Raw genomic sequence first — 12,046 nt, forward strand, 5'->3', positions numbered from 1 at the left:
TTTTTATTTTTATCTGTCTAGAAATCTTTGTATTTCATTTAAGTTGTCTAATTTGTTGGAGTGAAGTTTTTCATCACATTGTCTTGCCATTTCCTTAATAACTTTAGAAGCTATAATCATGCCCCTCTTTCTTTCATGGTTTTATTAATATATTTTTCTCCCACCCTTTTCTTAAACACTTACATGAAAATTTGTCAGGATTGTTGGTGTTAATCATTCCAAAAAACGAATTTTTACTTCACTGATTTTAACTACTGATCTAGTGCTTTCTGTCTCATTTGTTTACATTTTTTATGGTACTAGTGATAAAACTCAGGGGCATTCTAACTTAGAACTACATCCCCAGCCCTATTTTTTATTCTTTATTTTTGAAACAGGGTCTCACTGAGTTGCAAAGAGCCTCACTAATTAGCTGACGCTGTCCGCAAACCATGATCTTCAGGTCTCAGCCTCCCAAATGCTGGGATTACAAGCATGCACTACCACGAACGGTTGATTTACATTTTAATATTATTTCTTTCCTTTTTGCTCTAGGTTTAGTTTAATTTCCATCTTATAGTTTGCTAAGTTGGAAGCTTAAGTTATTGATTTGAAATTTTTTCTTTTTAAAAAAATCACTCAAATCCATACATTTCCAAGTATTGATTTAGAACATCCCATAAGTTCTGTTATTTGGGGTTTTTCAGTACAAAAGTTTGCATATGATTTATTTATTTGACACATGCATTATTTTAAAATATGTTGTTTAATTTCCCAATAACTGAGATTTTAATTTACTTTCATGGCAAGGAGGAAGTTACAAAACTTGAGTTGTATTGTAGAAAAAGGAGACTTTGATCAGAATCCCAGCATGGCTTTAGGCAAATTACTTGAAGCTTCATGACTCTTAACTTATTTTCCCCCAAAATAGATGATATTTTTAATGCAATAATAGTGGAAGGCTTTACTATGAATCCTAATGAGTATTAAACTTAGTGGCCTTACATGCAATAACACTGAATGACCATTATCATTTTCCTTGATGAATGAAATTTGATGAATATTTTTTCTCATTTCAAACCTGAAAAGAAAGCTTAGAATTGTCTTCCACTTTGATAATGTCTTTTTATCTTATATCTTCAGAAAATGGAAATCATTTGTGAATTCAACCAATGTAGCTAAAAAAAAAACTACAAAAAATGATACCTTGTAGTTGAAAAGCTTCCTTTACTGTCAAAGGAACTCCAAGGAAAGGCCATTTCTTTTCCAGGGTGGCTTCATCTTCCTGTTTCTCTGCAAGCCTTTGATCTACAGCATGTGCCTCCTTCTTAGCTTCCTCAAACCTAGAAAGAAATTAAATAGTGCAAATGGTAAAGTAACCAACTACCCAACTTTATTACAAGGAGAATGATTAACATATTTCAGTTAATGTTCTTGCTGTGACCATTTGGAGATATGCCTCCTGAGCCTTCCATTTTTGTCTGTTGGATCTGCCTGCAGTGTGAGGGACCCTCTCTCCATGCTGCTGCTGCTGCTGCTGTCTGGCCCATAGAGTTCCTGACCCACTGGTTCACAGAGCTCTTGCCCAGTCTTTGGCTGGTTGGGGGATCCAGGCACTGCCCCCACATCAGCTCCACAGGACATGCCTACTGGTCCACAGCCAGAGCCCCAGATGGACAGCCTCATGAGAAGCCAGCCATAATTCTGCCTGGGCCAAGTGGTGCAGAGCTTCCACTGTGGCTCCAAGCAGCTGGGCAACCCCACAGCTAACTTTCCTGAACAAGTAGCTGATAATCTTTCAGCTGATTTTATCCACTGGCATTTATTATGGATTGACCAGTGTTGGAAGTAGAGATGTCCATAAGATGGTGGTGAGCATAGGATGGAACCCATACTACAAGAACATGAAAAAGTCTATGGAAACTCATACCATGCATCATTTCAAAAAGGACTTCTATGAGGAGATCCTTAGTATGGACACTGTTGGCTACCTCAAACCAGAAAATAACTTCAGTTCTTTAGAGTCACTTATTTCAGCAATTCAAGAAGATACTGGAGAAACTAAAAAACAATTAGATTTACCAAAACATTTGAAACTCAAAGATGACAATTTCATCTAGGTTCTCAAAAGTAAGATAATGAATGAAGACTGAAAAATTACCTTATTTACTCATTTCACTGTTCATGACTATGGAATCTCATCTTGCTTATACTTTTAGAAATCAAACATTTTCCCACAGTTGTAAATTAGTTTAAGCCATACAATGTAATCATACTATTATGCTTAACAGTTAAAGTCATCATGCTATAGTACTAAAAAGATTCATTTTAAAATCAAGAATTTTAGGCTGGGCGTGGTGGAGCACGCTTGTAATCCCCACGCTTGGGAGGTGGAGACAGGAGGATCACGCTGGTTCGAAGCCAGCCTTGCTGGTTTAAGAGACTCTGTTTCCAAATAAAAAAAAAATACAAAATAGGTCTGGGAGTGTAGTTCCGAGGCAGAAGGGCTTCCAGGAACCCCAGTGCCACCAAAAAATCAAGAATTTTTACAGTATGTTGAATAAAATGAATCACTCAGAAGATATTAAGTGTCTTATAATGGAAATAAAATGTATACAAGTACGGGTAAAAGCAAGTTACTAATTTGAGTGAGAATTACTATTTTCATAGTGAAGCACCAGCATGTATATACCTGTATAGAAGCTTTCCTATATGCCAACCATAAATCCACTTAAAAAGAAATCCAGAAAACATTCCCACCCAAGATACTCCACAAAAAATATTTAGGAGTAAACCTAACCAAGGAGGTAAAATACCCCTACAAAGAAAATTATAAAACATTGAAAAATAGAAATGAAGAACTTAGAGGATGGAAATATTTTCCATGTTTTTGGGTAGGCAGAATAAATATCATCAAATTGGCCATTCTTCCAAAAGTGATCTACAGATTCAATGTAATACCCATTATATTACCAAGGTCATTCCTCACAAACATAGAAAAATCAGTCCTTCAATTCATTTAGAACAACAAAAACCCAGAATAGCCAAAGTAGTTCTCAGCAACAAAAAAATATACAAGAGGCATCAAAATACCTGATTTCAAACTATACTACAAAGCTTTAGTAGTAAAAACAGCATGGTACTGGCACACAAGCAGATATATAGACCAATGGAGTAGAAGACTCAGAAAAAAAATTTGCACTTATAGTCTATTGATTTTTGACAAAGGGGCCAAAATCATACACTGGAAAAAGTAGCCTCTTCAACAAATGGTGTTGGAAAAACTGATTAACCATAAGCAGAAAAATGAAAGTAAATCCCATTTTCTCACCCTGCACAAGAGTCAATTCAAGGTGACTCAAAGACTTGAAAATCAGACTAGAGACCTTGAAGAGGACATAGGACCAACACTTCAACACATAGGCACAGGTAAAAACTTTCTCAACAACACCCCAAAGTCACAAGAAACTAAAAGGAGGATCAATATGTGGGATTGCATTAAACTGAAGAGCTTCAGTACAGCAAAGGAAACTATCAAGAACCTCAAGAGAGAGCTGGCTAAAAAAATGGGAGAAAAATTTGCCATCTACTCCTAGGATAGAAGACTAATATCTAGAAAATACAGAGAATTCAAAAAACTTGCAGCCAATAAATAACTCAATCAAAAAAATGAGCAAGCAAACTAAATAAATACTTCACAAAAGATGAAATTCATACGGCCAGTAAATGTATGAAAAATAGCTCAACATCATTAGCAATCAGAGAGATGTAAATCAAAACTATCCTGAGATTTCACCTAACTCCAACTAGAATGGCAATTTTTCAAAACATAAAGAACACATGCTGGTGAGAATGTGAAGAAGTGGGAACTCTAACACACTGTTGGTGGGATTCCAAATTAGTGCAAACAATTTGGAAAATAGTGTGAAGTGAGGTGAGGGAGAAGAGGAAAACTCTCTAATGTACATTATGTACATTCTCAAACATCAAAGTCAATCACTAAGCCAAACATGGGAAGGATGGAGAGGTTAGGGAATGAGGTGGGAATTGGGTAAGGGCTAGAGTGATGTGTACACGCCGGGCGTGGTGGCGCATGCTTATAATCACAGCATTCGGAAGGCTGAGACCGGAGGATAGCGGTTCGCGGACAGCCTCAGCTTCTTAGTGAGGCCCTCTGCAATTCAGTGAGACCCTGCATCAAAATAAAGAATAAAAAATAGGGTTGGGGGTATAGTTCAGAGGTAGAATGCCCGTGGATTCTGGGTCAGAACATAAGCCTGTCCCAGGATGTCACCTATGCAATGTATCAGCCTAGAAGGAACCAGCCTGACAGAGGAAAGAGATGGTTTAAAATATTACCCTGGAAGCCGGGTGTGGTGGCCCACGCTTGTAATCTTAGCATTCGGGAGGCTGAGACTGGAGAATCGCGGTTCTTGGACAGCCTCAGCTACTTAGTGAGGCCCTCTGCAACTTAATGAGACCTGGTTTCAAAATAACGAATAAAAAATAGGGCAGGAGGTGTAGCTCTGAGGTCGAATATCCCTGGGTTCCATCCCCAAACCCACAAAAAATAAAAAAATAAAGTGATGTGTACATGTATGCCTCTAACATTTTGTACTCTATTCTTGTACAGTACGTATTAATGCACCACCACCAACAACAACAACAAAAGAATTTATGTGAAAATATAATCTGGAAAAAAATCAGTAAAAAAATGATATTATCGTGTCTCAACATTACTAGTCTATTTTTTCCATTTGAACATCCTATAACTGTAGACTTAAGAGATTGCATGAATAGTGATTAAGTGTATAACTGTTCCACAGTTTTAGAAAAAAAAAGTTTAGGATTCCTTAGGATTTAAATGAACACATAGCCATTCATGTACATGTATCAACTTCTTAAATACAAAAGATACTTCTTTTTCCCCCTAGAGAAACTATTTAAGGGCCAATTAAACTATGGAATAGAAGGTTATTTCTATTTAATGTGATTATATGTTTCAGAGCAAATTTAAACTGTTGTAGCCATGTATACACAATATAATTTAATGGTAGCCCAAAGAGTACTTATAACTTGAGGGAAAGGTATAAGTAAAGATTTAGCTAAATAATCTTCATAGTTTGAATTTTTCTTGCACCTATTATAACTTTTGACTATTTTATTTATATTAGCAGGAAGTTGAAATCTTTGGATATGTGGTAAATTAAGATACAGATAGCTTTGTACCCTCTCAGATAGTATACTATATCATTATTGCTTTAGCAACAGATTTGAGATGAAGTGGAGGTAGGGTGGGAGGGTAAATAAGGGTTAAAGTATGTAGAAGGTAATAAAGTATATAGAAAAACATCAGCCGGGTGTGGTGGCTCACACTTGTATTCCCCACGCTAGGGAGGCAGAGACAGGAGGATCGTGCAGGTTCGAAGCCAGCCGCACTGGCTTAAGTGACCTTGTTTCCAAATAAAAAATATAAAATAGGTCTGGGAGGTAAAAGGGCTTCCAGGAACCCCAGTACCACCAAAAAAAAAAAAAAAGACAAAAGAAAGAAAAACATCTAAACCTGTTGGAGAAGAGGGGATAAGGATACATGGGTAGATTCAGTTGGATTATATTCTTCTTTTTGATGTATGATTTTATGACATAAAATGCAATTTGTGGCTTTTTTATCCCTCATAAAAATATTTAAGAAAAACCTACATATTTGTGATGCTGGATATGGAACCCAGGACCTTATGCTAGGCAAGTGCTCTACTATACCCCCAACTCTGAAACACAATTTTTAATATCAAAAACCCCATACTTGAAAGAAGACTCAATTATTAGTGGCATTATGAAAAAATTTAAAAACATGAAAAATGTAAGAACAGACTTGTATTTATTTAGTCTGAATAGCGTATTGCTAATTATGTTCTCATTCACTGTGTGGAAATTATTTGATGTTTTATTTTTTGATGAATACCATCGCTTTTGAAAATTGTATAATGTATTGTTTTGGGATTAGTTAAGTGTGTCTACCTTTTTTTTTAAATTTTTTATTGGTGCACTGTATTCATACATCATAGTGGGATACAAACTTTTGTAGACATACATGCACACATCGCCCAGTCAGCCCCCACCCGATCCCCACCCCATTCACTCCCCATCCCTCCCTCCCATGCTTGGCTTAGTGGTTGACATCTAGTATTATAGCAATTTATCCAAAATTAAAAATGATAATCTCACATAACAGTTTCATTTATCTGATACCAAGCTTTTGATGTCTTAAAGATAACATTTCAATATTTCTTTTTACTTTCTTTCTTACCAGAGAATATTTTTTTTCTATTTTTAGGTGAAACTATCATATATTTATATATTTATTTTTCAGGAAAAAAAATCTATCCTAATATGGAATATGGACTCTAGATACCCAAAACGATCTTGAAAAAGAACAAAGCTAGAAGATATATATTTTCTGATTTCAAACCATATAAAGCTACAATAATTGAAACAGTGTAGTACTATTCTAAAGGCAGATATATAAACCCTTGGAGTTAAATAAAAGCCTAGAGCTAAATTCTTCCCTATATTGTCAAGTTATTTTTGACAAGGTTTCCATGAACATTTGGTGGTGGAAATAATAATCTTTTAACTAAATATTGTTGAAACATAATAATTACATGGAAAAGAATAAAGTTGGACCCTTACTTAATCCCATATACAAATATTAACTCAAAATAGATAAAAGACCTAAATATAAATCTTAAAATAGATAAAAGACCTAAATATAAATCTTAAGACTATAAACTTTTAGGAGAAAATCTGGGTCATTAAACCTCACAACATTGAAATTGGCAGTGATTTCTTGGATATGATTTCAATGGCACAGGCAACAGAAGAGTATACAAGCTCCCTAAAAAATAAAAAAGATATTGTATATCCAAAGACAATGTAAACAAAGTTAACAGTTACTAATAGAATGGGATAAAATATTTCCAAATGCTATATCTGAAAGTATATTAATATTCCAACTAGAAATCCTAAAAATTAACAACAATAAAGGCAAACAGTACCCTTTAGAGATAGGTAAAAGACTAACATAAGTAATGAATCTCCACAGATAACCAATCTTAGTTGTCTGTTGGATGGAAAATCTTGTTTCTCTGGTTCTGGTGTGTGTTACCTATTTCTTCTTTGTAGTTAATCTCTTTGAGTATTTTCTCTAGTGCTGGTTTTGAAGACATAAATTCCTTCAGTTTCTGTTTGTCATGGAAGCTTCTTATTTCTCCATCTAATTTGATAGAAAGTTTTGCTGGGTAGGAAATTTTTGGCTGGAAGTTGTTTTCTTTCAGAGTTTGGAATATGTTACTCCAAGCCCTTCTGGCTCTCATGACTTGGCTTGGGAAGTCTGGAGTGATTCTAATTGGTATGCCTCTGAATGTCACTTGGCCCTTTGCTTTTGTTGCCTTTAAGATTCTCTGCTTGGCTTCCACATTGGTCATTTTGACAATTATGTGGCGTGGGGATACTCTTCTCCGATCCTGTCTAAAGGGAGTTCTATAAGTTTCCTGGACCTGTGTATCGACCTCTTGCTCTATGTTTGGAAAATTTTCTGCTATTACTTCCTTGAAGAGATTGTTGATCCCTTTGGTTTCACTTTCTTTTCCCTCCTCTATTCCAATTATTCTTAAGTTAGCTCTCTTAAAATGGGCCCATATTTCTTCAATATCAGATTCCTGCTATCGGTTATTTTTTTCTAGTTTAGAAACTATGCGTTCATTTTTGGAATGATCATCTTCTAAGAGCGAGATTCTGTTCTCCATGTGGTCTAATCGGTTGTTTGTGCTTTGAATTGAGGCCTTTACTTCATTAATTGCATCCTTTATCTCTTTTTGGCTCTCTCTGAGTTCTTTTCGAAGCACCTCTATTATTTCTACAGTTATTTTCCTGATTTGATCTTCTAGAAATCTCTGATTTTCTGTTTTATCGGGTTCTGATGTTGTGGGGTTGTGGGCATTCATTGCTCCAGTATTATTCCTCCTTCCCATGATTTTGGAAGTTTGTGCCTTCTCTGGGTTCTTCCCTTGGGTCACTATGACTTCACTTAAGGTGCTCTGGATCTCGAGTCAGTAGTATCTCAGACCCCACTACTCCTTTACTGGGTTGTATCACAGAGTCTCCAACCCAGAGAGTCGATAGAGGCTGCTTTAGACTGTGGGGGGTGCCGGATTGCACGTTCTCCTTTGGTGTGATATCTCTGCCACCACCCCTCCCCCACTGGGTCAAGTCCCAGGGAGTACAGTACTGGGATTTCTCCTCTGTGGTCCGCAATTTGACTCACTGTTTTTGAGTACGCAGATGTAGCTGTACTGGATTCGGTGAATTCTCTGCTGCTGCCGCCGGTGGCAATATGGCACCGCTGCTACGCCCTCGGCTGTGAGGCTGGTGTATTTATTCTTGGTTTTGATTTCCACTCTGAATCCCTGCAGCGTGTGCTGAGCTCAGCCACTGGGAGCTTTAGATTTTACCTGCGGCGAGAAATCCCGCCTGGCTGTTCTGCAGTGGCTCACCTCGGCTTGCCGTAGCCATCTGGGAAGTCGCCACTGCCGCCGGCAGTATGGCGCTGCTGCCGCGTCCTCGGGCGTGAGGCCCGTGTATCTCCTCTGTGGCTCTGTTCTCAGTCCGCTTTCTCTCTGGAGCCTGGTGATTTTTTTGTTTCTCTGGTGTTTTCTGGCTATGAAAGGCGCTGATTTTGTGGTAATGGAGATTGGTTGTTAGCGGGGCTCTTAAGCCCCGCTTTTCTCGGTCGCCATCTTCCCGGAAGTCCCTGTCTACCTTTTAAAAACATTATATATTAAGTTTTATGTGTTATAAGAAATTACAATAGTTTCATTTTGATTAATCCAAATGCTGAAATGCTGTCAGGCCTTGAAATAAATCTTAACTAAGTGAAAAATAAATACATAAATAAATAAATAAATATTACCATTTGATCCAGCTATTCTCCTTTTAAGAATCCATCCTAAGAGCCAGGTGTGATGGCACATGCTTGTAATTCCAGTACTTAGGAGGCTGAGACAGGTGGTTCACAGGTTCAAGGACAGCCTCAGCAACAGAATGACATTCTTAGCACCTTAGTGAAACCCTGTATCAAAATAAAAATTTAAATAGGGCTTAGAGTATAGATTGGAGGTAGAATACCTCTGGATTCAATCCCCAATACCAGAAAAGGGATAAAAATCTACCACAAGGAAAATGATCTATCATACTAACAGGGATCCAATGAAAATCTGATTGGTGTATCACTACTTATATTTATAACATAATGAAGCAACCTATGATGAAATAAATGATAGAAATCTACATATACAGCCAATAAAAGTACTATTGCCTAAAAGGTCCAAGGTTCTTTGAAAATTCCTATTTTGCAATATTCTGTAATATTATTCAATTTAACAAAAAGGTTACAACATGATAGTTATAGCATAATCTCAACCATGTGAGAAATGTACATGAATGTGGAGGAAAACCAAAACATTAGCAGTGAATACCCAACCACTTCTTTGGTGCTAATATCGTGTACATTTTTGTTATTTTTTGAAATTTTCAAATGTTCTGTAATACACAGAATACATAATAATAGTCAGAAAGAAACACAATTAAATCAATTTGCCCCCAAACACAATTTGAATATGTATTATTATAAGCATTGAAGCAACTACAATGTAGTTCTCAATATCTCAATTACTAATTTTCAAAATAAAAATTTTAAGTTCTCTAAATAACCTATAATATTATTTTATGATTTAAATAAACAATATTTATGGCTGACCTTCAAGAAATACTTAAAGGATAACTACTGCCATGAAAACACATAAATATTCAAAATCTACTAGAAAAATAGATACATGAAAAAGAATATCAAACTTTAGCATGACACAAAGATACATAATAAATCACAAAAATAAATAAGTAAAATTCAATTATGTGTTGGAGAACAGCAAAAAGTTAAAACTGGGAAACTAAGAATGGTCAGATCATGAAAGGATATGAGTTAGGGGGTTGGGATGCTTAAAAGAGAATTGTGATATATAGATATCCTGTGGTTACCACAGTGTAAAAATCTATGAAATGGATGTAAAACTAGAAACAAGGAAATGACAGCAACAGGTAAAGTTGATAGTTGGGACTAATGCAACAGCAGGTAGAATGAAGAAAAGTAGACAACTATTTGGATAGTAGATTTTGAGAGAAAAATTAGAAGGTAGAATTGAGAATGTTAAAAGGTTAGAATATGTGAAATTAAGTTGCTATTGACTTTTGTTTTCTGGCTTAAAGGGCTTAGTCTATGGTGGTATCATTCATTGAGAACAAAATTACAAAATCATAAAAAGAGGAAAGCTGCCAGGCATGGTGGCGCAGGCTTGTAATCCCCACACTTGGGAGGCAGAGACAGGAAGATCGTGTAGGTTCAAAGCCAGCCATGCTGGCTTAAGAGACCCTGTTTCCAAATTTTAAAAAAGTATAAAATAGGTCTGGGAGTGTAGCCCGAAGGTAGTAGGGTTTCCAGGAACCCCATTACCACTAATAATAATAATAATAATAATAATAATAATAATAATAAATATAATAATAATAATAAATATAAAATAAAAAAAGGAAAGCTGGTGAGTTCAAATTTAATTATTTTGACTTTGTTGTTCCATGGAATAGGCAGGTAGAGGTATCAAAATAGGTAGATATATACATTTAGGAATAAAAGTTAGATGAAAGGCCTGAGTTACAGATAAAGTTTGAGGAGTTATGCCTACCAGTGTCCAAATGGTATATGAAGCCATGGAATAAAACCGGCTACACATACACACACACACACACACACACACACACACACACACACACACACACACACACAAATTTAGATGTATGCATGTATGTGTGTGCAGATAGATAAAAATGTAGATATGAAGTTTCAGACTCAACCTCTAAGGAAGAATAAAATTAAATAATTAATTTATTGCAAGGCTGGTTGTTACGGTTAAGACTGTTATGGTTGGGGAAACTGTCCCCGGGGACCTTTGTTAGACCCCGGAGAATAATTCCCCCCCCCAAAAAAAACAGAAAAAAAAATGCCTGTTCTTGTCCTGAGCTAAGGATAGATATGCATTAGCCTGAACTCTTCCTGAAGATTTAAAGAAGTTTATTAAAAGATAGAAATACAGAAGATAGGGCTGGGATGTAGATCAGTTGCAAAGTGCTTGCCTGGCAAGTACACGGCCCTGGGTTTGATCCCCAATCCAAAAAGACAAAAAGAAAAAGAAAAGAGAAATACAGAAGATATTTACACCCTCAAGTTACCCAGGGGTAACAAGGAGGGGGTGCTTCGAACGAAATCACTGAAGTACAAAACACGGAACAGACTTTTTATACACGACATCTTCCATCTTGTAATTCACGTAATCCTCCATCACGTAATTCTGACTTAGTAAAAGTCCCTATAAGGTCCCTCCCCTTACTTTCCTGCCAAGGTGTCTCCTTTCAGGAAGGTAGACCCCCTCCTCCCATCCTAGCTAATTATTCAATTATGTAAACCTGTCTTTAGAATGAGGATGAGGAAGTCCTAGTTCCCCTCTCCTATTGACTTGCTAATTACCTTTAGCTAGGCTAATTTACATTTGAATAGTTGCCTGCTTCTTGGCAGAAACCAAGTCCTTTCACAGATCTGCCCCTCACCCAATTTTTAAAATATATTTATTAAAAATCAGAGCTTTCTCAAATCTTCCTAAGACATTCCCAATACTGGTACACTGGTGAAAGAATTCAGGCCCTTTTGAATTTTAGGCAAGCACTCTACCAGTGACCTACACTTCCAACCTCTAAAATGTATTTTTACATGATAGAATAATAATAGAATAAAGCTCTTCTGAACCAAATATAGCAATAATTTCAAGAATGGGGCACTTAAAATTTTGATAATAATAGAAATATGTGCCATTTATTTATTGAATTTTATTCCAATCATTGTATTTGATATTCATCAACCCAACCTTCACAACAACAATCTATTAAATACATTATACTCACACCA

At 36.2% G+C, this 12,046-nt stretch overlaps 1 protein-coding gene and 1 pseudogene across 2 annotated transcripts in view; one reads left to right on the forward strand and one right to left on the reverse strand.

Moving 5' to 3' along the window:
• FAAH2 (fatty acid amide hydrolase 2) overlaps positions 1–12,046 on the reverse strand; it is a gene marked incomplete at both ends in the record, with an annotated part of 63,070 nt that overhangs the window by 38,736 nt on the left and 12,288 nt on the right. The window contains one exon of the mRNA XM_080719121.1: positions 1,186–1,322. Within this exon, the coding sequence (XP_080575247.1) occupies positions 1,186–1,322 (137 nt within the window). The remainder of the gene's footprint in view (positions 1–1,185; positions 1,323–12,046) is intronic.
• On the forward strand, positions 1,664–2,132 carry LOC308279408 (riboflavin kinase-like; annotated as a pseudogene). The gene has a single exon. The product of its transcript is annotated as a riboflavin kinase-like (transcript).

The sequence above is a fragment of the Muscardinus avellanarius genome, assembly GCF_963383645.1.
Source record: "Muscardinus avellanarius genome assembly, chromosome: X".
Taxonomy (NCBI): domain Eukaryota; kingdom Metazoa; phylum Chordata; class Mammalia; order Rodentia; family Gliridae; genus Muscardinus; species Muscardinus avellanarius.